At 57.0% G+C, this 25012-nt stretch overlaps 1 protein-coding gene, 1 long non-coding RNA gene and 1 pseudogene across 4 annotated transcripts in view; 2 read left to right on the forward strand and 1 right to left on the reverse strand.

Annotated features, from left to right (window-relative positions):
- LOC140907713 (uncharacterized) overlaps nt 1-13762 on the reverse strand; it is a 23789-nt gene extending 10027 nt beyond the window's left edge. The window contains exons 1-3 of the long non-coding RNA XR_012157589.1: nt 12671-13762; nt 3103-3164; nt 2896-2975 (exon numbers count right to left, since the gene is read on the reverse strand). This is a non-coding gene — a long non-coding RNA (uncharacterized lncRNA). The remainder of the gene's footprint in view (nt 1-2895; nt 2976-3102; nt 3165-12670) is intronic.
- LOC140907703 (sialidase-3-like) lies at nt 4746-10783 on the forward strand (annotated as a pseudogene).
- LOC140907693 (sialidase-3-like) lies at nt 13289-23947 on the forward strand. Of its 3 annotated transcripts, none has more exons than XM_073334227.1 (4): nt 13289-13969; nt 16827-16959; nt 17390-17620; nt 18454-23947. In XM_073334227.1, exons 3-4 carry the CDS (start codon nt 17417-17419, stop codon nt 19540-19542), a joined length of 1293 nt encoding a protein of 430 aa, XP_073190328.1. In that variant the 5' UTR covers nt 13289-13969; nt 16827-16959; nt 17390-17416; the 3' UTR covers nt 19543-23947. The 3 variants fall into 3 exon arrangements, with proteins under 3 accessions (XP_073190328.1, XP_073190337.1, XP_073190345.1); XM_073334236.1 differs by having other exon boundaries at nt 13289-13946; XM_073334244.1 differs by having other exon boundaries at nt 13289-13702.
- Nucleotides 23948-25012: the final 1065 nt, after the last annotated feature.

Consider the following 25012-nt stretch of genomic DNA (forward strand, 5'->3'; position numbering starts at 1 on the left):
GTACCGTAACCACTAAGCCCAGGCTGTTGCGCCCCAGGCAGCATGTCGAAGCAAGTCATGTCTGTAGATGCCTGAGCCCCAGCCTAGCATGCCGGACCACGTACGTGCAGGTGGCCATGTGACCGAGGAGACTGAGGCAATTCCTCGCTGTTATAGTCGGGTACTCGCTCATGCATCGAATCACGCATGACATGGCTTGGAATTGGGACTCAGGCAGACATGCTCTTGCCTGGACCGAGTCCAACACTGCCCTGATAAATGCTATTCTGTGGGTCGGTGACAAGGTTGACATCTTCACGTTGAGGAGGAGACCGAGTCTCTCAAACGTGGATGTGACCAGACTGACCTGCGACTCCACCTGCTCCCTGGTGCGCCCCCTGAGTAGCCAGTCATCTAGGTAAGGGTATACCTGCACCTGCCTCCTTCGGAGGAAGGCTGCTACCACTGACATGCACTTGGCGAACACTCATGGGGCTGTCAACAGGCCGCAGGGAAGAGCCATGAACTGATAATGTTTTCGGTAGATCACGAACCTCAAGAAGCGTCTGTGAGCAGGGCGAATCACTATCTGAAAGTACGTGTCTTTCATGTCGAGGGCAGCGAACTCATCTCCCGGATTCAGGGAAGGGATAATTGTATTGAGGGAGACCATGTGGAACTTCAACTTTGCCATGAACTTGTTGAGTCCTCGCAGGTCTAGAATGGGTCTGAGACACCGCCCCCCACCCGCCCCACTGGCTTTGCGGATTAGGAAGTATCGGTAATAGAATCCCTTGCCCCTTAGCTCCTGAGGAACCTCCTCCACTGCTCCTATGGCAAGGGGCGCCTGCACCTCCTGGATAAGGAGTTGTTCATGAGAAGAGTCCCTGAAGAGGGTTGGGGAAGGGGGGTGGCAGGGACGGTAGGAGCCGAATTGGAGAGAATATCCCATTTCCACCGTGCGAAGAACACAGCAGTCTGATGTTATTTGGGACTATGAATGGTAGAAGTGGGATAGATGGTTCAAAAACCACGGGGAAGGATCCGGTGTTGACACAGGTGCTCCGTCCTCAGGTGCACCTTCGAAATATCTATTTTGAGCCCAAGGAAGACTTAGTCGTACCCTGGACCTGTCAGATGGGGGATGAGAAGGCTTACACCTGCCATTCCTACCCTTGCACCTGTAGAATTCCTGCCTCGGCCGAGGAGGATACGGGTGCTGTTGCGGCGGTTGGGGCTTAAAGGGCTTTTGTTGGGTTGCCGGGGTGTGTGCATAGCCAAAGATTTCATTGTCACCCTGGAGTCTATGCCGTCTGGAGTCAGTCTGCTCGGCAAACAGACCCACCCCGTCAAAGGGTAGGTCTTGCATAGTTTGCTGAACCTTGGGCGAGAGCCCCGAGGCCTGCAGCCAGGAAGTACGCCGCATAGCTATCCCTGAGGACAAGGTGCAGGCTGCTGAGTCCGCAGCATCCAGTGTGGCCTGTAAAGAGGTCCATGGCACTGCCTTGCTGTTAGGGGCAAATTCCTAAAGCTGTGTTTGTAAGGTTATTGGTATTATGATTTATGATGTTTGTATGAAACCCATTTTGTTATCTAAAATGGAGGACTTGGTCATGTGATCAGGAGGGTTGTGCAGTTGGAGTGTTTTCCCGCCCTTTCCAACGGTCAGCAGTGGCCCAAGTAATAAACAAGTTCCAGTTTTAACTGGATTTTCCCGCGGATTCTATGGGGTTTCCCAATGCAGGGGTCTCAAACTCGTGGCCATGGGCCATCTGCGGCCCACGAACCTCCCCCGTGTGGCCCGCAGGACTCCAGGAGTTTTGGGGCCGGGTCTCTCCCTTGGCCTCACCTGCCACCCCCGGGTGCTCCCCCCACACACACCCCAGGTGATTTACAATGGCCCGGGGTCCCGGCAGCGCAGCGGAGCTGAGTGGCGTCTGCCAGCTCGCTCCACGTGTCTGCTGGCCCCTTCCTGCGGCCCCGTGGTGGGGTGGGGCTGTGCCTCCATGCGCTGCCCCCACCCCAAGTGCCCCTGCGGCCCATGGGAAGCTGCGGGGTCGGTGCCTGGGGGCAGCAGTGCACAGAGGCCCCCCGGCCCGCCCCACCTTGGAGCCCCAGGTAAGCGCCGCACCCCCCTGAACCCCTCCCAGAGCCTGGACCCCCATCCCCTCCACACATACCCCCTCCTGCCCCCAAAATCCCTCCCAGAGCCTGCACCCCCTTCCCACACACCCCCTCCTGCCCCCAAACTCCCTCCCAGAGCCTTCACACCCTCCCCACACACCCCAGCCCCCAAACTCCCTCCCAGAGCCTGCACCCCCTTCCCACATACCCCCTCATGCCCCCAAACTCCCTCCCAGAGCCTGTACCCTCTCCCCACACACCCCAGCCCCCAAACTCCCTCCCAGAGTCTGCAACCCCACCCCCTCCTCCTGCACGCCCCAGCCCAGAGCCTGCACCCAGCACCCAAACTCCATCCCAGAGCCTGGACCCCAGACTCTCTCCCCCACCCAAACTCCCTCCCAGAGCCCAACCTCTCACTCCTTCTGCACCCAAACTCCCTCCCAGAGCCTGCACCCCAATCCCCTACCCCAGACCTCCTCCCCTACCCAAACTCCCTCCCAGAGCCTTAGGCAAGTGGGGAGTGGAGTTTTTTGGGGGGCAGAGTTTTGGGGAGCAGGTTCTGGGTGACATGAGTGACATTATTGGCCCGCTGGAAGGATTTGAGGACTGGCACTGACCATAAAGTAAATTGAGTTTGAGACCCCTGCCCTAAGGGATTTTGTGCTATATAGTCTATATAAGAGCGGCAGTTACCTCAGTTCGGAGCTGCCCATCTGAGTGGCAGGTGCACGCAGGTTTGCTTCCACAAGTGATCAAAACTCTGGACAAGTGCCATCTCCAGCTATTGCTTACCATCTGCAGCAGTTAACGTCCACCGTTGTCATTCGCCTGTGAACACCCAGCTGTCATCCGTGAGCCTGCCGCCGTGTCATCTGGAGCCAGTGAGAAGGACGAGTCATCAAGGGATCTCCTCAGAGTTCCTCTCCTGAGGCTCTGTACAAGCCAAAGGATCGAAGTCCTGAGCAACCATCAGAAGGGTGACATTGTATGTTTACTTACCTTTTGTACTCCACGGGTGTCTAGTTTGGGTCTTGGCTTCAGGCCACAGATGTTCTGAGTTACTGTACCAATAGAATAAGTTTCTGTTATTGTTTTATGCATTTTTCCCGTTCCCATTTATGTTCCTCAGTTTCCCCAAAATAAACACAATGTGTTTGGTTTATATATACCTGATTCCACTTGCCTCATTCCAGCAGAGGAAGGGGAAGAGAGGTTACCTAAGGAGGACTAGCTTGGCTACCAACAGGTGATAGATACTGGAGCTCGCAGTAAAGGACTGTGGGCCTATATTTTTGTTGGGGAGTTCCCTGCAGCCTTTCCAAATTTTATTCCTTGACCTAACATTGCCCTCCTCGACAACTGCCCCAAACTCCTCCCTGGACTCTGCTGGTACCAGCTCCCTAAACTTCAGCACTGACTTCTAGGAGTTAAAGGTACCTGCTCAGGATTGCCTGTTGGTTGGCAATCCTGAGTTGCAAACCTCCCAAGGAGTAAATTTTGTGTTAGAATAAATCCAGGCGCTTGGCGTCGTTAGGTTTAGGCACTGGGGCTTGCTGACCCTGCCTCTCCTCTCCCTCTCCTTTACTGCCAACACTACCAACGAGCAAGGCTGTGGGTGTGTGAACAGGTAGTCAAACCCCTTGGAGGGCACGGAGTACTTCCTCTCCACACCCTTAGCGGTGGGAGGGATGGAGGCTGGGGTCTTCCAAATGGTCTTTGCACTGGCTTGTATAGTTTTTATGAGGGGTAGAGGGACCCTGGATGGTCCTTCTGATGCCTGGATGTCCACCATAGGGTCCTTCAGCTCTATCACCTCCTCAGCCTGCAGGTTCATATTCCGTGCCACCCTGCGCAGGAGTTCCTGGTGGGCACGGCTATCTATAGGGGGCGGTCCCAAGACGGAGGTGCCTGCCACCGCCTCATCTGGAACCCAGCCCAGTTCCTGAGCCAGACCCTGGAGTGGCTGGCACGGAGCTAGAGGTGGGGCAGGAGGTCCCCAAGGACAAAGGGGGTGGAGGAACTGGGTCCGCCAGACCCACTTTGTCCTCGGGGACCTCCTGCCCCACCTCTAGGGCCATGCCAGCCACTCCAGGGTCTGGCTCAGGAACTGGGCTGGGTTCCAGGGGAGGTGGTGCAACCGCCGAATCCTCTGCACCCTTAGGGGTGGGGCGACTGGCTGCTGCCTTCAGCACCCTAGGCTCGGACGCCACTAAGCATGAGGCCTTGGGCTGGGCACCCTGGGCCTAGTGGTATGCCCATGGGGTCCAAAATGGCCACGGTGCTGGCCCGTGACACTGCGCAGGCCATGGCCCTGCACCGACGTCAGGTATGTTCCATGCCGGCGCGGCTGCGAATATTTGGACCCGGTCTCCAAGTCCGAATCGGTGCAATTTGGGGTGGGGGGGACTCAGTGCAATGAGGGCTCGCGGGGGCCAGGTCTGTTGGGGGGACTCGCCATGACTGGGGACAGTGTGGAGGCCTTTTTTGGGGTTGGGGCACTGTAGCACGTCTCTTTAGCAGTAATCTTGGGCCAAGCAGTGTCTGCGGGAGGGGAGGGACAGGCCAGTCGCGTGGGGACGGGCTGAGCTCGGCTCAGTAGGGCTTGAATCCCTGCCAGGGTTAGAGCTTCTACTTTCACTTCTCTTGCTGTTTCTAGGCTCCTTGGTCTAGTTTGCCCCCTTCGCCGTTGGAAAGAGCAGAAAGACAGGCCAGGAGGGAGACTCCAGAGCCGGTCTGCATTGGAGACAGCACTGCAGAGATCACCTCCAGCGGGGCAGGCACCTGCTGACGGTAAATTACTGCACTGGGCTGGTGCTGGGAAAGTCTGGGCTTGGAGGAAGGCCCCTGTTTGTCACTTGGAGGCAGTGGGGGCCGGGTTCTGATCTCTGTCACGCTCATGTAAACCCAGAGCCAGAAATTACTTTGGCATAATTGAGCAGAATTTGGCCCTAACTCAGTGTCCTAGCCCCCCCTCACTGATCAGAACTGGATCCTGCTCTCATTGAAATCAGTAGGAGCTAAGCTTGCACCCTTGCAGCACTGATCTCTGAGCTGGTTGCCTGATGCAGTGAATCTATGGCAGGGATGGGGAAAGAAGCCAGATCTCCTGACTTGTGGCTTAACCACAGGGCCATCCTGCCTTCGTCCACATTTCGCTGTGGCCAGCGTTTGTTCTTTTTTTAACTAAGGTGAAATGTCCCTTTTCTAATCTAGGTTGATCCCTTGGGGTTTCTCTTTCTGTTTCTTTCACTTCCTGGCTCTGCCCTCCCTCCCTCCGAGCTGTTGTTTGTGGCATGGTTTGAAAGACAGGCCAAAGTTTTTCATTGACACTTTAATTAAAAATGTTATGATCACATTTCTCCCGACGTTATCTACAAAACCTCAAGGTGGGGCTTAAACTGCCCCATCTCCCTTTGAAGTGTGAGGGAAACTCTGGGCGGCGTCAGAGCATGGAGGAAACAAAGTCCATTTTGGGGAGTTGGGAGCCAAAGAAATAGCAGCAAAAGGAAAATGAAATACAATTGTGCATAGCTGGAGGTGGGCTGTAACCATGTATGGCTGAGCTCTGCAGCAGGCCATTAATGCACTCCTACCTCTGTGGCTCAGGCTTATTGCTTGTTCTGTCTGAGGAGCCCAATAATGTTTCCTGTCTGAGCAGGTGGATGCAGCTCTGCAGCTGAGAGAAGCTCCAGAGCTAGCATTGGTTTAACCCCCTTGATGCCTTTTCTCTCCCAGCTGACGTGTCTGGTACGTCGAGACATCATGATCAAGGCTTCGATGAGCTCTGGGAAGGTGACTCTCTTCCACCAGGATCCGCAGAGTGAGGTCACCTGTCGGGTCCCCGCACTGCTGTATATCCTCACAGACACGCTCCTGGCGTTCACGGAGAAACGCTCCTCTGCCAGGGACGAGGACGCTGAGTACCTGGTGCTGAGACGAAGTCGGAAGACAGGGACTTCGGTCGAGGTAATTCCTTGTGCGTTGTTTCCCTGCAGACCCCCCCCCCTTGCTTGCTGCCGCTCTCAGCCCGAGGTGTCTCAGCATTAGCGCTTCCCATGTTACCCGGGGTTCTTTCAACCCAAAGCTCTTGGTAACTTTTACTCTGTGCAAGGTGGACGGTCACATACCTGCTTCTGCGTTCCTACGATCTGTGCTGCTTGCGTCAGAGACATAGCTCTGACAGCATCAGATTCTGCCTTCAAATTAATTACTTCACCTTCCTTTTCTGCTCTGATTCTTTCCAGTTCCTGCACCTGGTCTTTTAACCAATCTATCTCCTGATCCAGTGTTGTCGCAACCATCCACAACCCCAGCAAAGCAGCCCTTTTCTTTGCCCTACCATTCGGACCTCCCCACCTTCCTGCATTAACCCAGATATCCCATTGCTTGTGGAGCTGCAGGAAGGCTCCGGGGCCAGTGAAGGCACCAGGCTTCCAGGGTCCATTACCCCCATACTCTTGTACAAAATCTGTCAAGCTGTTTCCCAACATAATGTTCAACTGTTCATTCTTTCCAGTTGTTCCCCTGTCTCTGGACATAATTTCTCAACTCGAACAGGCAATCAGCCTGAGTTCTGAGTCCCAGTAACGGAATGTATACATAAATTAACTCGCAAACTGCGACACGGGAACTTGTAGGGAGCGACCCCACTTCGCCGTCTTTTACCTCCTATTGCAATGGACAAACTACAAACTGTTTGTACCATCCGTCTCCTTCCTCTCTACCACATCCTTGCTGGGTCCTCCAAATTCTGTTACCCAGGGTTCTTTCAATCCATAGCTCTTGGTAACTTTTACTCTGTGCAAGGTGGTGTCAGGAAACAAATCAGTGGAGACACGGCCGTCCGACCGATAGATGGCTGGCACAAAGAGGACAACACAAGAGTGCTTTCACTTAAAGCCAAACTTTATTTAGTCTCAAGCACTAACACACGTCCGCAAAAGGTTAGTAAAACACCCCCAACCCTTGATAATTACCAAAGCTGAGTGTGGCTCTCGAGTGGCACAGCGGCAGGCTTCCAGTGGCCAAATCTTCCGTCTGCCAGTGGGGACTACAAGATGTATCCAGAGGGAGAGTCCAAAAAAAAGTCCAACTACCTCAAACTTTTCCCCCTTATTTCTACATTAGTAATAGAATGACATGTCCCTTAAAGAAAACTTGTTAAGTAAGCAGTTTCAATAGTCAAGCAAGAGGTTTCTTCTGATTATCGATTAACCAGGTGTGGGTTTTTCCAGAGTTTGCAGCCTTGAGGCCCCAATAGACATTCCTGTGGCATATCCTGCTCTTCAAAAATGCATGTATCAGCCACTTCAACACAATTCTTATCAGGAAGGACGGGGTCAAGCTGCCCTCTCTGTGGCACCCAAAACTCCCCCACCCCCTGCCTTCGTCAAACTGAGAGTGCTGAATGGCCAATTTACAGCCTGCTGACTTCGCTGCTTTTAGCAATAAGCCATAGTGGTTTCAGGCACTTTACTGGTTTGCCAAAGTCTCCCCGTACACCCGCGGTGCTGCCGTTCCCTCTCCAGGCTATTCACCCCCCAGTAACTAATGGTACTGGCAGGTTTCGAGTAACAGCCGTGTTAGTCTGTATTCACAAAAAGAAAAGGAGTACTTGTGGCACCTTAGAGACTAACCAATTTATTTGAGCATAAGCTTTTGTGAGCTACAGCTCACTTCATCGGATGCAACTGGGCAGGGCTAGATTCTGTGAGGGGCAGAGCGCTCCGATGAGGTGCCGGGGGCCTTTACCTGCCTTTTGAAGTGAGGAGGGAGTTGATGCTGCTCAGCACCTTGCAGGATCACACCACTAAGGAATATGACGGGGGAAGACACCTGGCAACCCTACTGCTGACCTGGGCTGGAAGGCTCATTCCTAATGCAGTGTAAATGTCCAAGAGAGGAGCTCAGGAGAGGGAGGCCAGACCTGGAAACTGGCTGGGATTGCAACAGTTCCTGTCCCACGGAGTGACTGAATGATTGGCATGTGTCTTGTCTCTAATTTCAGGCCTGGATCCATGTAGGGAGGAAAAGCAGAGCCAAGCCACTAGAGCAGAAGCCAGCACAGCCCTCAGGGGAGCTACTGCAGCCCAGCCCCTGCTCTCTTAGGGGAAGGCAGAACCAACAGCCTAAAATGAGGCTCTGAGAGCCCCGTTTTGGCACCTGCTTGGTTTTCAGAAGTGCTGAGGACTCATCAGCTCCCCCTGGCGGTGGGGCGAAGTGTGAGCTCCATGGCCCATCCAGTCCTGAGGCGGCAGTACAGAATGGTCATCCTGATGTACTGAGGAGTGGACCCTGCTCACTTACCCCTCTGACCTACCTGTTCTTGCCCCCTCTCTCCCGCTGCAGTGAGGGCCCACGGAGCCCTTGACGAGCGCAGTGTTACCGGCTCACCGCCCGATGAACCCCTGCCCGGTGTACGAGCAGAAGAGTCAGACCGTCTTCCTGTTCTTCATCTGCGTGAGGCAGCGCATCTCAGAGCAACGGCAGATCCGCACTGGACAGAACGCCGCCCGGCTGTGCTACGTCTGCAGCGGAGACGCCGGCCGGACCTGGAGCTCGGTAACGGACCTGACGGAGCAGGTGATTGGGGAAGACTTGAAGGACTGGGCCACGTTTGCGGTGGGGCCGGGGCACAGCGTGCAGCTCCGCTCCGGGCGGCTGGTGATCCCTGCTTACGTCTACCACATTACCGCTCGCTGCTGCCGCCTGCCGCTGCCCTGCTGGACCCAGCCCCGGTCCTTGGTCTTTTATAGTGATGACGGCGGGCAGTTGTGGCACAAGGGCGAGCTGATTAAGGGCATGAAGACGTTGGAGTGCCAGGTGGCCGAGGTGGCAGGCCAGGCCTGTGACCCCGTCCTGTACTGCAACGCCCGCGCCGATGCCGGGCGGCTGCGCTCAGCACAGACCAGGGGCTGACATTTGAGAGCCCCTCCTCATGCAAGAAGCTGTGCGAGCCGCCTCACAGCTGCCAGGACAGCATGGTGAGCTTCCCGCCGACAATGGGGCTTCTGGACGCAGATGACGTGGAAGAGCCAGACGCCCCAGCCCACGAGATGACTTGCCTGTTGAACAGCGGGAATGCCGCCTCCGCCCTCCACAGAAGCACCACGTCATGGCTGCTTTACTCCCACCCGATGGATAAACGCAAGCAGGTCAACCTGAGCATCTACCTCAACCGCTCCCCATTGAATGAGGCCAAGTGGGGACACCCCTGGCTCCTGTACCAAGGGCCGTGTGGTTACTTGGACCTGGCCATGTTACAGTAGGCACCAGCGCTGCTCTTGTTTGGCTGCTTGTTTGAGTGCGGGGTGAGTTACGCGTGTGAGGAGATCGCCCTCCAGTTCTTCTGCTTTGATGATCTCCAGAAGAGCAGAGGCTCCTTCCCCTCCTTGGAGCAGGAGCCCGAACCAAAGCTAAAATCTGACTAGCAGTGTCCTCCAGGGGAGTAAGTGAGGCAACCCCTCCCGAAGATCCCCACCCTCATGAGGCCTGGGCTTCCAAAAGCAGCCTCTTCTTTTGGGTGTCTCTGGTTCAGGGCCTGAGACTTCCTAGGGCATGGGTGGGCAAACTATGGCCCGTGGAATGAGTGTAATAATTTCTGTGGAGTTATGACAACTGTTTTGTCAGAGTTGATGTGCCACAGCCCTGTGCTAAAATTCTTATGCCCTTCCAATGGAAATTCTTAATGACCACCACTGCCCCCAGCTGGTTAGAATCACATCAACTCATAGGCGCAGGAACTAGGGGTCTGGGGGGTGCTGCAGCAACCCCAGGTTTTATGTGGGGCTCTGCTTCTGGCCCCGCACCTGGGGTCCCGGCTGCTGGCCCTGCACCCAGAGTCCTGGCTTCTGGCCCTGTGCCCAGGGTCCCGGCTGCCAGCCTCAGGGCTCTGCTCCCGGCCCCACATGCGGGGTCCTCTCCTGGCCCTGAGCCTGGGGCTCTGCCCCCACCCCCAGCTGTGGCCCCAGCTTCAGTCCCCTTACCATGTCCATGTTCCCGCTCCTAGAGCCACGGCCCTGCTCCCAGCCTCAGCTCTAAGGGATGGCAGGGAGAGCGGACATGGGTAAGGGGGGGTGCAGCGTCCCCACTATAAAAATGATACTGGAATCCATCTTAAACCTGGTGCTTTTTCATTTAGAAGGAGGGGTGAGAACCCAGAGAAAGACAAAGGATTCTCGCCTTGTGCCAAAGATATAAAAGGGGGTGGGACAGAACAAAGGGATCTTCCAGAGAATACCCCGGCTTTCCATCTAAGGTTTTGGCTACAGTTGCACGTTATACCACAATAAAGCCTCCCAGAGCGCTCTACCTTACTCCCCATCCACACTGGCAAGGCACAGAGAGCGCTCTGACTCCCTGGCTGGAGTGCTCCTGGTACTCCACCTCCCCGAGAGGATTAACAGCTGTTGCGCACTGGCTGAGATGCTCCAGCTCCAGTGTAAATGGGCAGTAAGGTTATTACGCACGGATTGACCTCCGGAAAGTCCCTATAATCCTTTTAACTGAAGCATCCTCTTTTGTTTTGTTGTGAACTCCGGGTGCGGAAGTGCCGTTTCAAAGCTCCGTTTCGGGGGCTGCTTATCAAAAAACCAAACACAGCCACTGTTGGCTTTGAATGAGTGAGAGGCAGGCAGGGGGCTCCGTTTGGAGCACCGACAGCCAATGTTTACTTGAAGAGAGAGGCGGGGAGGGGAGTTGGGGACCCTTTCGGGGAGCAGCTGCTTATCTCGTCTATGAGAAAAAAAGAAACAGCTGCCGTTTGCTTTCGGTGAGTGAGAGCAAGTGGGGGAGGGAGGGGAGGGTCTGTACTTACAAGGCAACACGCTGACACTCTCTCAGCCCCCCAAACATCCACTCTCTCTCCCGCCACGCTCCCTGTCACACTCCACCCCCGCCCCCACTGGAAAAGCACGTTGCAGCCACTTGAATGCTGGGATAGCTGCCCATAACGCACCGCTCCCATTGCCGCTGCAAATGCGGCCACGATAGTGCGCTGGCAGCTGACAGTGTGGACAGGCTGCAGCACTTTCCCTACTCAGCTGTACGAAGGCGGGTTTAACTCACAGCGCTGTACATCTGTAAGTGGAGCCAAGGCCAAAGATGTCTGCTGGAACTGACAAGGACTGTACCAGGGGAAAGGATTGAGCCCAGACTAGGAAGGAGTCTAGTCTGTGAAAGAAGATTATTGGAACATCTCTGAGGGTGAGATATTACCTGTAATCAGTTTCTTAATGTATTAGGTTTATACTTGTGTGTTTTGTTTCATTTTGCTTGGTGACTTACTTTGTTCTGTCTGTTATTACTTGGAACCACTTAAATCCTACTTTTTATACTTAATAAAATCACTTTTGTTTATTAGTAAACCCAGAGTAAGTGATTAATACCTGGGAAAGCAAACAGCTGTGCATATCTCTCGATCAGTGATATAGAAGGCGGACAATTTATGAGTTTACCCTGCATAAGCTTTATACAGAGTAAAACAGATTTATTTGGGGTTTGGATCCCATTGGGAACTGGGTGTCTGGGTGCTGGAGATAGGTGACTTGCTGAGCAGTTTTTCATAGAATCATAGAATAACAGAGTTGGAAGGGACCTCTGGAGGCCATCTAGTCCAACCCTCTGCCCAGAGCAGGACCAAATCATCCCAGCCAGGGCTTTGTCAAGCCTGACCTTAAAAACTTCTATGGAAGGAGATTCCACCACCTCCCTAGGTAACCGATTCCAGTGTTTCACCACCCTCCTAGTGAAAAAGTTTTTCCTAATATCCAACCTAAACCTCCCCCACTGCAACTTGAGACCATTACTCCTTGTCCTGTCATCTGCTATCACTGAGAATAGTCTAGATCCATCCTCTTTGGATCCACCCTTTCAGGTAGTTAAAAGCAGCTATCAAATCCCCCCTCATTCTTCTCTTCCGTAGACTAAACAATCCCAGTTCCCTCAGCCTCTCTTCATAACTCATGTGTTCCAGTCCCCTAATAATTTTTGTTGCCCTTCGCTGGACTCTCCAATTTCTCCACATCCTTCTTGTAGTGTGGGACTCAAAACTGGATACAGTACTCCAGATGAGGCCTCACCAATGTTGAATAGAGGGGAACGATCACGTCCCTCGATCTGCTGGCAATGCCCCTACTTATACACCCCAAAATGCCATTGGCCTTCTTGGCAACAAGGGCACACTGTTGACTCATATCCAGCTTCTTGTCCACTGTCACCCCTAGGTCCTTCTCTGCAGAACTGCTGCCGAGCCATTCGGTCCCTAGTCTGTAGTGGTGCATGGGATTCTTCCGTCCTAAGTGCAGGACTCTGCACTTGTCCTTGTTGAACCTCATCAGATTTCTTTTGGCCCAATCCTCCAATTTGTCTAGGTCCCTCTGTATCCTATCCCTACCCGTTTGTGGAGCGCCAGCTTTTTTTAAACAGCCAGGCTCACCTGAAACAAACACTCCCAATTCCCGCCCTTTTCAGCCAACCAATCAAGCACTCACTCAAACTTTCAAGCTGCCCTCACTACAAACACTCCGATCCTCTCACCAAACACACACTCAGATACCCAGATACTCACCAGCACAGATCCCAGGCAAACTCCTGCTGTTTGCTGCTCTGCTGTCCCCCACTGCTCAGCTGGTTCCCCGTCGCTTTTGGTTAAAGCCTGCAGCTTTGGGAGTGTGGACCAGACCTGGGTCTGTGTTTTGGACTGTGTTCCGGTTGTCTAATAAACCTTCTGTTTTACTGGTTGGCTGAGAGTCACATCTGACTGCAGAGTTGAGGTGCAGGGCCCACACGGGCTTCCCCGGGAGCCCCGCCTGTGCGGACTCGCTGTGGGAAGTGTACAGTGTGGAAGGGGATGCTGAATGCTCCGAGGTCAGACTCAGGAAGGTCAAAGCTGTGTAAGCTTCTTGCCCTGGAGACAGTCTGCTCCCAGAGGAAACACGTTCCCCCAGAGTCCTTACTGGCTTCGTATGGAGCAGTTCCAGAGCATTGCCCGGTGACTCCGTGACAGAAGGCAATCAGGATGGTCAGGCATGACTTGCCCTTGGTGAATCCATGTTGACTGTTCCTGATCACCTTCCTCTCCTCCAAGTGCTTCAACATGAAGAAGGTCCACTAGGTGGCGGAGCAAGACTGCCAGATGCCGGGGAATCAGGGAGGGACAGACTGAGGGGTGGAAATGAGAGGTGCTACAGGATAATGGGGGGAAGAGAAGTGGTGGCCTGCCGGTGGGAGCCTGCCTGTCTGGGGAGAGCAGCGCTGGGGCTTTCTCTGTGCAGCTGAGAGGCCAAGTGCATGCGGTGAAAATCCAGCACACGGGATTGGAAACAGTATGGGCTAATGGTTAGAGCACAAGCCCCAGGACTGAGTTCTATTCCGGGCTCTGCCCCTGACTCACTGCCAGACCTGGGGCAGGTCACGGTTCCGCTCCCTGCTTCCGTTTTCCTATCGATCTCCCAGGGAAGGGCCAGGAGATTGACCCCTGCTGTGAAGCCCCGTGAGAGCTGGAAATATCGAATAGGGAGGGTAACGGGCCGACGGCGGAGGCCATGCTCCATGATCACAGCGGTCCTTGCTGGCCTGGGACCGGGCTGGGGCTCGCTGGGTGAGAAGGGCTGAGCCCGAGCACTGGCCCGGGGTCACCCCTGGGACCGCGCGGTTCACGGGGCTTTACACCAGCCAGGATCTGGGCAGTTAGCGGGAGCACCTTAGGTTTTACCTCCGGTGCCGAGGGAAGCGATTCAGCTGCACACCGGCCGTGGGAGGAGGGAGCCGGAGGGAGCCGGGGACAGGCAGGGACCGAGCCCTGCTGCTCCCCGCGCCCTGCGGTGCCCGAGCCCCGCGGAGCCGTGAGTGCGGAGCAGAGTCTGCGGTGAGGGGCGGCGGGGGCAGGTCTGATGGGGCGGGGGGGGACTCGGCGCAATGGAGGAATGGGGGGCAGGTCTGATGGGGCGGGGGGGGACGCGGCGCAATGGAGGAGTGGGGGGCAGGTCTGATGGGGCGGGGGGGGACGCGGCGCAATGGAGGAGTGGGGGGGCAGGTCTGATGGGGCGGGGGGGGACTCGGCGCAATGGAGGAATGGGGGGCAGGTCTGATGGGGCGGGGGGACTCGGCGCAATGGAGGAGTGGGGGGGCAGGTCTGATGGGGCGGGGGGGACTCGGCGCAGTGGAGGAATGGGGGGCAGGTCTGATGGGGCGGGGGGGACGCGGCGCAATGGAGGAGTGGGGGGGCAGGTCTGATGGGGCGGGGGGGGACTCGGCGCAATGGAGGAATGGGGGGCAGGTCTGATGGGGCGGGGGGACTCGGCGCAATGGAGGAGTGGGGGGGCAGGTCTGATGGGGCGGGGGGGACTCGGCGCAGTGGAGGAATGGGGGGCAGGTCTGATGGGGCGGGGGGGACTCGGCGCAATGGAGGAATGGGGGGCAGGTCTGATGGGGCGGGGGGGGACTCGGCGCAATGGAGGAGTGGGGGGCAGGTCTGATGGGGCGGGGGGGGACTCGGCGCAATGGAGGAGTGGGGGGCAGGTCTGATGGGGCGGGAGGGGACTCGGCGCAATGGAGGAATGGGGGGCAGGTCTGATGGGGCGGGGGGGACGCGGCGCAGTGGAGGAGTGGGGGGGCAGGTCTGATGGGGCGGGGCGGGACTCCGCGCAATGGAGGAGTGGGGGGCAGGTCTGATGGGGCGGGGGGGGAGGCGGCGCAATGGAGGAGTGGGGGGGCAGGTCTGATGGGGCGGGGGGGGACTCGGCGCAATGGAGGAGTGGGGGGCAGATCTGATGGGGCGGGGGGGGACTCGGCGCAATGGAGGAGTGGGGGGCAGGTCTGATGGGGCGGGAGGGGACTCGGCGCAATGGAGGAATGGGAGGCAGGTCTGATGGGGCGGGGGGGACGCGGCGCAGTGGAGGAGTGGGGGGCAGGTCTGATGGGGCGGGGGGGGACTCGGCGCAATGGAGGAGTGGGGGGCAGGTCTGATGGGGCGGGAGGGGACTCGGCGCAATGGAGGAGTGGGGGGCAGGTCTGATGGGGCGGGAGGGGACTCGGCGCAATGGAGGAATGGGGGGCAGGTCTGATGGGGCGGGGGGGACGCGGCGCAATGGAGGAGTGGGGGGCAGGTCTGATGGGGCGGGGGGGACGCGGCGCAATGGAGGAGTGGGGGGGCAGGTCTGATGGGGCGGGGGGGGACTCGGCGCAATGGAGGAATGGGGGGCAGGTCTGATGGGGCGGGGGGACTCGGCGCAATGGAGGAGTGGGGGGGCAGGTCTGATGGGGCGGGGGGGACTCGGCGCAGTGGAGGAATGGGGGGCAGGTCTGATGGGGCGGGGGGGACTCGGCGCAATGGAGGAATGGGGGGCAGGTCTGATGGGGCGGGGGGGGACTCGGCGCAATGGAGGAGTGGGGGGCAGGTCTGATGGGGCGGGGGGGGACTCGGCGCAATGGAGGAGTGGGGGGCAGGTCTGATGGGGCGGGAGGGGACTCGGCGCAATGGAGGAGTGGGGGGCAGGTCTGATGGGGCGGGGGGGACGCGGCGCAGTGGAGGAGTGGGGGGGCAGGTCTGATGGGGCGGGGCGGGACTCCGCGCAATGGAGGAGTGGGGGGCAGGTCTGATGGGGCGGGGGGGGAGGCGGCGCAATGGAGGAGTGGGGGGGCAGGTCTGATGGGGCGGGGGGGGACTCGGCGCAATGGAGGAGTGGGGGGCAGATCTGATGGGGCGGGGGGGGACTCGGCGCAATGGAGGAGTGGGGGGCAGGTCTGATGGGGCGGGAGGGGACTCGGCGCAATGGAGGAATGGGAGGCAGGTCTGATGGGGCGGGGGGGACTCGGCGCAATGGAGGAATGGGGGGCAGGTCTGATGGGGCGGGGGGGACACGGCGCAATGGAGGAGTGGGGGGCAGGTCTGATGGGGCGGGGGGGGACTCGGCGCAATGGAGGAGTGGAGGGCAGGTCTGATGGGGCGGGAGGGGACTCGGCGCAATGGAGGAATGGGGGGCAGGTCTGATGGGGCGGGGGGGACGCGGCGCAATGGAGGAGTGGGGGGGCAGGTCTGATGGGGCGGGGGGGGACTCGGCGCAGTGGAGGAATGGGGGGCAGGTCTGATGGGGCGGGGGGGACTCGGCGCAATGGAGGAATGGGGGGCAGGTCTGATGGGGCGGGGGGGACTCGGCGCAATGGAGGAGTGGGGGGCAGGTCTGATGGGGCGGGGGGGGACTCGGCGCAATGGAGGAGTGGGGGGCAGGTCTGATGGGGCGGGAGGGGACTCGGCGCAATGGAGGAATGGGGGGCAGGTCTGATGGGGCGGGGGGGACGCGGCGCAGTGGAGGAGTGGGGGGGCAGGTCTGATGGGGCGGGGCGGGACTCCGCGCAATAGAGGAGTGGGGGGCAGGTCTGATGGGGCGGGGGGGGAGGCGGCGCAATGGAGGAGTGGGGGGGCAGGTCTGATGGGGCGGGGGGGACGCGGCGCAATGGAGGAGTGGGGGGGCAGGTCTGATGGGGCGGGGCGGGACTCCGCGCAATGGGGACTGGCGGGGGGCCAGGTCTGTTGGGGGGACTCGCCATGACTGGGGACAGTGTGGAGGCCTTTTGGGGGTTGGGGCACTGTAGCACGTCTCTTTAGCAGTAATCCTGGGCCAAGCAGTGTCTGCAGGGGTGGGGCTGGGCTGGGCTCGGCTCAGTAGGGCTTGAATCCCTGTCAGGGTTAGAGCTTCTACTTTCACTTCTCTTGCTGTTTCTAGTTCCTTGGTCTAGTTTGCCCCCTTCGCCGTTGGAAAGAGCAGAAAGCCAGGCCAGGAGGGAGACTCCAGAGCCGGTCTGCATTGGAGACAGCGCTGCGGGGATCCCCTCCAGCGGGGCAGGCACCTGCTGACGGTAAATTACTGCACTGCATTACTGCTGGGCTGGTGCTGGGAAAATCTGGGCTTGGAGGAAGGCCCCTGTTTGTCACTTGGAGGCAATGGGGGCCGAGTTCTGATCTCTGTCACGCTCATGTAAACCCAGAGCCAGAAATTTCTCTGGCATAAATGAGCAGAATTTGGCCCTAACTCAGTGTCCTAGCCCCCCCTCGCGGATCAGGACCGGATCTGGTTCTCATTGAAATCATTAGGAGCTAAGTCTGCACTGAGCCCCTTGCAGCATTGATCCCTGAGCTGGTTGCCTGATGCAGTGAGTCTATGGCAGGGATGGGGAAAGAAGGAGCCCAGTAATGTTTCCTATCTGAGCAGGTGGGTGTAGCTCTGCGGCCGAGAGACACTCTGGAGCTAGCATTGGTTTAACCCCCTTGATGCCTTTTCTCTCCCAGCTGAGGTGTCTGGTACGTCGAGACATCATGATCAAGGCTTCGATGAGCTCTGGGAAGGTGACTCTCTTCCAGCGGGATCCGCAGAGTGGGGTCACCTATCGGATCCCCGCACTGCTGTATATCCCCACAGACACGCTCCTGGCGTTCACGGAGAAGCGCTCCTCTGCCAAGGATGAGGACACTGAGTACCTGGTGCTGAGACGAGGTCGGAAGACAGGGACTTCGGTCGAGGTAATTCCTTGTGCGTTGTTTCCCTGGAGACCCCCCTTGCTTGCTGCCGCTCTCAGCCCGAGGTGTCTCAGCATTAGCGCTTCCCGGGGTGCTGCCTCTCCCTGGATATCTGCACTCCAGGCTATTCACCCACCAGTATCTAATGATACCGGGCAGGGCTAGGTCCTGTGAGGGGCAGAGCGCTCCGATGAGGTACCGGGGGCCTTTACCTGCATTTTGAAGTGAGGAGGGAGTTGAGGCTGCTCACCACCTTGCAGGATCGCACCCCTAAGGAATATGATTGGGGAAGATGCCTGGCAACCCTACTGCTGACCTGGGCTGGGAGGCTTGCTCCAAATGGAGTGTAAACGTCCAAGAGAGCAGCTCAGGAGAGGGAGGGTGGGCCGGGCCAGCCCGGGGAACTGGCTGGGATTGTGACAGTCCCTGTCCCACGGAGCTAGCAACTGTGTGTTTGGCATGTGTCTTGTCTCTAATTGCAGCCAGCTTGTGTCTGGCTGGATCCACACAGGGAGGAAAAGCAGAGCCAAGCCACTAAAGCAGAAGCCAGTGCAGCCCTCAGGGGAGCTGCTGCAGCCCAGCCCCTGCTCCCTTAGGGGAAGGCAGAACCAACAGCCTAAAATGAGGCTCTGAGAGCCCCTTTTTGGCACCTGCTTGGTTTTCAGAAGTGCTGAGGACTCATCAGCTCCCCGTGGCGGTGGGGCGAAGTGTGAGCTCCATGGCCCATCCAGTCCTGAGGCGGCAGTACAGAATGGTCATCCTGATGTACTGAGGAGTGGACCCTGCTCACTTACCCCTCTGACCTACCTGTTCTTGCCCCCTCTCTCCCGCTGCAGTGGGGGCCCACGGAGCCCTTGAAGAGCGCAGCGTTACCGGCTCACCGCCCGATGAACCCCTGCCCGGTGTATGAGCAGAAGAGTCAGACCGTCTTCCTGTTCTTCATCTGCGTGAGGCAGCGCATCTCAGAGCAACGGCAGATCCGCACTGGGCAGAACGCCGCCCGGCTGTGCTACGTCTGCAGCGGAGACGCCGGCCGGACCTGGAGCTCGGTAACGGACCTGACGGAGCAGGTGATTGGGGAAGACTTGAAGGACTGGGCCACGTTTGCGGTGGGGCCGGGGCACGGGGTGCAGCTCCGCTCTGGGCGGCTGGTGATCCCGGCTTACGTCTACCACATTACCGCTCGCTGCTGCCGCCTGCCGCTGCCCTGCTGGACCCAGCCCCGGTCCTTGGTCTTTTATAGTGATGACGGCGGGCAGTTGTGGCACAAGGGCGAGCTGATTAAGGGCATGAAGACGTTGGAGTGCCAGGTGGCCGAGGTGGCAGGCCAGGCCTGTGACCCCGTCCTGTACTGCAACGCCCGCACCCCGTGCCGATGCCGGGTGGCTGCGCTCAGCACAGACCAGGGGCTGACATTCGAGAGCCCCTCCTCATGCAAGAAGCTGTGTGAGCCGCCTGACGGCTGCCAGGGCAGCGTAGTGAGCTTCACACCGACACCGGGGCTTCTGGAGGCGGATGGCGCAGAAGGGCTAGACGCCCCAGCCCACGAGATGACCTGCCCGTTGAACAGCGGGAATGCCGCCTCCGATATCTGCAGACGGACCATGTCATGGCTGCTTTACTCCCACCCGACGGGTAAATGCAAGCGGGTTGACCTGGGCATCTACCTCAACCGCTCCCCATTGAATGAGGCCAAGTGGGGACACCCCTGGCTCCTGTACCAAGGGCCGTGTGGTTACTCGGACCTGGCCGTGTGCCAGGAGGTCCCAGCAGTGCTCTTGTTTGGCTGCTTGTTTGAGTGCGGGTTGAATTACGCATGTGAGGAGATCGCCTTCCAGCTCTTCTGCTTTGAGGATCTCCAGAAGGGCAGAGGCTCCCCCCGCTCCCTAGAGCAGCAGCCTAACACAAAGCAAAAATCCAGCTAGCGGTGTCCTCCGGGGGAGTAAGCGAGAGAGACACATGCTCACTCCCCCCGGAAGATCCCCACCCCATGAGGCGTGGGCTTCCGAAAGCAGCCTCTTCTTTCGGGTGTCTCTGGTTCAAGGTCCAGGACTTCAAGGTCCGGGGCCTGGTTTGTAGAGGAGCAAAGCATCCGTCGCTCCATCTGAGATTGAGAACTTGGCCACAGCCCGGGCAGCCCTGCCAGCCTCTCCGGTGCCGTCCTACTGATGTACCAGCACCCTGAGCCAGATGCACCACCGCCAGGGGCCAGAACGCCTGCTGGTGTAAATCAGCTCCACAGGTTACACCAACTGAGGGTCTGGCCCAGAGAGAGGACTGCTCAGTCCGTACTCCACAGACCTGTCGATCCTTGGTCCCTCTGCTGAGACTGCCCGTCCATTAAGAATTGTACTACAACAAAAGAGAACTCACTCTGGGTGCAGGGAAGGGGAGGGAGAAATGTGCTTTGCTGCTGGGGGTGCTGTCCTAAGTTCCCCGTAAGCTGCGCAGCCGTGCAGCAGCCTGTTGAGTGTCCCACAGGCACTCGTGGATCTCGCCCGGCTGGGACCTGCCGTGGCCGGGCCACCCCTCCTCTGGCCCCAACTCAGCCCGGACTTGCCGTGGCTGGTGGGAGGGATGCCCTTCTCCCAGACCCAACCCAGCCCCAGACCTGCTGCAGTGGGGAGAGGCACCTCTCTCCCCAGCCCAGGTGCTGCTGTGAGGAGAGAGAGCTAGGGGGAGTCCTCTCTCCCCACTGTAGCCCCGGGGCAGCCTGTACCCCAAACCCCTCACCCCTGGCCCCATCCCAGAAGCCGCACCCCCATCTGGCGTCCCTGCACCCCGACCCTCTGCCCCAGCCCTGAGCCCCGTTCTACACTCTGAACCCCTCGGCCCACCTCCACCACATGAATTTTGTTATGTGCACCAATATGGAGGTGATGTGTGACACATGACAAAATTCATTCCACACATGGGTGGGAAAAGTTAGAGAGAACACCGGTGCTGTCTTATTAAAGGAGATACTAAGAACGTGACCACACATGGTCACTGAAGATCCCATGTTTGCAGGAGTAGTAGTTTAGCATCTTGGCCATTTCTCAGTTCAGGGAACAATCCAAGCAGCTTCCTTAAAGCATGCTTTGCAGTGTCAGCTGGAGAAGTTGTTCAAGTATTTCCTCTCCTTGGGCGAGTCCCGATGTACCTGGTGTGTGGGCGAGTGAGCTGTTTGTTCATTTGCTCTGTAAACTGCTCCAGGAGCATGCACATCCCTCCCTTCATAAATCAACACCACAGTGTCGCTTCTGCCCTGGGGAGCAAGCAGGCACCAGCTTGGAGGCAGACGCCAACGCTACTCCCCATCATGTCTGTGCACGTCAGCCCCAAGCTGTGCAGCATCTCTGCTGTGTTACTGGTGTGCCAGAGACCCCAGGTTAGCCTGTGGCTCTCCCTCCTGAAAATAGTTATAGAAAGCCCTGTGGTGTAGCATCTATGGTGCTGGACTGAGACTTGGGGGACCTGAAGTCTGTTCCTGGCTCTGCTGCTGAACTCCTGGGTGACCTTGGTCAGGTCACTTTGCTTCTCTTTGACTCAGTTTCCCTCCCACCCTTTGTCATGTCTGTTTAAACTGTCAGCTCTTTGGAGCACAGCCTGTCTCTTACCATGTGTCTGTATAACAAATGGGGCCCTGATCTTAGTTAGGGCCTCTTGATGCTACTGGAAAATCAGTAAGTAATAGTATTACATATTTATAAGCAGCTACCTTATTTCTTCTCCCCCCCCCCACCCTTAGTCAGCACTTAGCCAAGCAGTACATATCTAGCCTTTACAGAGGCAGAACCTGCAAACACTCATCCACCTGCTTAACTCTACTCACATGAGTAAGTGCCATTGACTTCAATGGGACTCCTCACACAAGTAAAGCTACCTGTATTTCTAGGATCTAGCCCCAAATCTTTCTTGGTGAGCTAGCAGGCCTGATTCTGATCTCACTTGCTCTGGTGTAAATGACAGTTTCATAGAAGCTGATGGAAATCCCAGGCATAAGCGAGATGAAAATCAGGCCAATTATTTTGAAATCCGTCCCTGCAGGATCTTTGCTGCCCTGTGAAAATCCCTTTAATCACCTGATGATGAATTGGCTTTTGTTTCTTATTTTTTTTTATCGGTTCTCTGTTTGTAGCAACTGCCACCAGTTCTGTAATGGCACTGATCACTCACTGCATTGTCTGGGTCCCTTGCCATGAAACACCTTCAGCAAGAGAGTGACTACGGAATGTAAAGGGCTAGATTCACTCATTCCCCACTGGCCAATTTGCATGTCTCCGGCAGCCCAGGACAGCTGGAGAGTGTCGGTGAATCTGGCCCCCGAGTCTGCTTGACCCAGTGATGTCTGGTGTTAAGGAAAAGTTAGCACATGTGACTCCATTTTGGTTTGGGGCCCACCATTGTTTAAATGCCAGCACATCATACACCAGGAGGAGTAATCCTTAAATACTGAATCCCTGTGAAAATCCTCCTCCTTGTCTCCAGCCTGCCTTGACTCCCAGTATCTGGTTTTTGTCAGTCTCTAACTCCCTGTCTCTTGGCCTTGATGTGAGGCCTCCCATCCTGATAATAAAAGTTACTGATGCATGGCTTTAGGACCATGCTGTGTAATTAACATAACTGGTATAGCACGAGGAATGCACCAAGCAGGGATAGGTGGTAGATAAGACAAGGGTTTGTTTATTGGCTAAGGTTCCGGATGCATGAGGGCAACATGCTTTGCTAAAAGGTATATAACCTTTGTATAATCTGCATTCAGGGTCCCCTCCTGGCTAGCAGGGGGGCACCACGCTCGAGCGTAATAAGTTTAGTGTTTTTTGGGAACTCTGCAGTTGTGGACTTTATTTCTGTGCCTCAGCCTAGATTCGGACTGTGCGTGACCTACCAGGTGTAATTCGCAGCACTTGTGTGCGTGTCCTACCAGGTGTAATTCATAGCACTTGTGTGCGTGTCCTACCAGGTGTAATTCATAACACTGGTTAAGTCAGTAATGAGCAGATGCTGGCTCAACGACCGAGTGTAATAATTTCCGCGGCGTTGTGACAACTGTTTTGTCAGGGTGGGTGCGCCATGGGCCTGTGCTAAAATTCTTATGCCCTTCCAATGGAAATGCTTAATGGCCACCACTGCCCCCAGCTGGTTAGAATCACATCAATTCATAGGTGCAGGAACTAGGGGGTGCTGTAGCACCCCCAAGTTTTACATGGAGCTCCACTTCTGGCCCTGCGCCCGGCGTCCTGGCTGCCAGCCCCGTGCCTCGGGGCTCTGCTTCCAGCCCCACATTCGGGGTCCTCTCCGGGCCCCGAGCCTGGGGCTTCACCCCCAGCTGTGGTTCAGCCTCCTTACCCCGTCCATGTCCCCCCACCCAGAGCCATGGCCCTGCTCCCAGCCTCAGCTGTTCCTGTGCTGGGTAGCAGCACGCAAAACCTATTTGTATACATTGAATGGAGCTTTAATTTTAGAAACTCAAACTGCTGACTGTCCATCCACTGGCTGAGAGGATGTAACCATGTCTCCCTCCAGTGGTTGGTCCCAGCAACTATCACAGCTATTCACCTAGAGTCACAAGGCGTTAAATCCTCTCTGCTGATGAGGCCAGGGTGCGTGGTTGCTGCTGGTGCATCCAGATCTGATGCACAATGGTAGCCCCTGGCGCCTCTATCTGTACATGGCCATGGTTCATTAGTAAGGATCTTTCTCTGCATGGGTCTGTGTTGGCTGTGCTTGTTTTATTTATTCCTCGTCTCCTTTAACAAACGGAATGTGCAGCCTCTTTGCACCTAAAGTGAGAACAAGGCCCATATTTTATATTCGTCTCCACAAAGAGGGCTGTTGGCGTCAGGCCCCTGGTGCTTTGAATGCCTGCTCGAGCGAATGCAGGGTCGAGCCCTCCCTTGCAAAAGAGGAGGAGGGATGGTGTAATCTGAGCTGGATGTTAGCAGATGAAAGCAACACATGATTCCCAACCCCACTGAACACAGCGGCTGCAGGCTGGGGCTGCACAGCCGTATTAACAGATGTTCTTCTATTAAAGCACGCCTTGATTTGTGCCAAAAACTGGCCTCTCTCTCAAATGAGGGCTCGGGGTCTGTCTGAATGCTTTTCTGCGTCATGCAAAGATATTGCTTGAGCCTGTAACTGTCTAAAACAAAAGGCCTTACATACGATACAGTTACACCACTGATCTCCGAAAGAGTGGGTATTAATAAAGCTCTCCACTAATGCCTGTATCCCTCATGGGGTGGTCCTGCTTGTGTAACTGCTGCAGGGTGGCAGCAGCTACGTTCAGTTCGGAGGCTGAGTTGTCCTGGGGTCAGAGCGTGGGATGGCAAGGCAGGAGGCCTGGGCTCTAATTCTGGCTCTTCAGCTGATTCGCTGCGGAAGTTGGGCTGCGTGGAACTGAGAACGGGCTGTGATGATTGCACCTGGAGCAAGGCGTCTCGAGCTGGAGCTGCTGGTTGGGTGAGCCAACTGTGCTGGTTTCTCAGTCCTTCTGCTTGTCTCCTGTTCCCAACACGGCAGAGCAGAGGGACGGGGAGACTCAGCCAGACCACCCAGGGGATGAAATCAGATGTACCCTACCAGAAATGGGGCCTTAGCAGGTATGTATTTAAGGGCTGAAACTTACAACCTCTAACCCAGCAGTAGATGATTAAGGACTAAGTACAGAAACTCCTCATTTAACCGTGTCCTGGTTAACCTTACGTTGCTGAACAATTAGGGAACATGCTCGTTTAAAGTTGCGCAATGCTCCCTTCTAACGTGTGACGTGGCGGAGGCAGGGGACTATGAACTGTTCAAACAGGCCCTGCTCCGTGAGTTTGGGCTGGCCCCCGAGATGTACACCACCATTTGCCCACTGAGGTTTTGATGGGGGGAGACCTAGAGGACTGGCCAAGCAAGCCCCAGACTGCCCTGGTTGTGACCCGCAGCCAGAGCCGGCGATGGGCACTGCGCCCTGACCTTGGGGAGGGTACCACACCGGAGGCGCAGGATGCTATCCTGGTGGGGAGGGAGAGCCGAGGGGCACGGCTCAGAGAGGCGGAGGCCTCAGACCTGGCCACTGCGGGGGAACCGGGCCCCATCCCTTCCCCAGCCGCTGAGTTCCAGGCCGAGTTGAGGAAAGATCCCTCCTTGCGGAAGCTCAGGGACCTGGCCAACCTCAGTGTGGGACGGACCATGAGGAGAGGCTGCCAGGAGAGGTTCCTGTGGGAGAAGGGGTTCCTGTACCGAGAATGGGCTCCCCCAGGGGAAGTGGAGTCCTGTGGGATCAGGAGGCAGCTGGTGGTCCCCCAGAAGTATCGCCGCAAGCTACTGTACCTGGCCCATGACATCCCCCTCTCAGGGCACCAGGGAATCTGGCACACCTGGCAGAGGTTGCTACAGAACTTTTACTGGCCCGGGGTCTTT

This window comes from Lepidochelys kempii, chromosome 1 (assembly GCF_965140265.1).
Source record: "Lepidochelys kempii isolate rLepKem1 chromosome 1, rLepKem1.hap2, whole genome shotgun sequence".
In the NCBI taxonomy this organism is placed as follows: domain Eukaryota; kingdom Metazoa; phylum Chordata; order Testudines; family Cheloniidae; genus Lepidochelys; species Lepidochelys kempii.

What these genes read in the sequence shown, in the direction of transcription:
- LOC140907693 (XM_073334227.1), top strand. Translation starts at nt 17,417, where the DNA reads ATGATCAAGGCTTCGATGAGCTCTGGGAAGGTGACTCTCTTCCAGCGG. An exon ending in AGACAGGGACTTCGGTCGAG is followed by an intron (nt 17,621 to 18,453) that starts GTAATTCCTTGT and finishes CTCCCGCTGCAG; the next exon opens with TGGGGGCCCACGGAGCCCTT.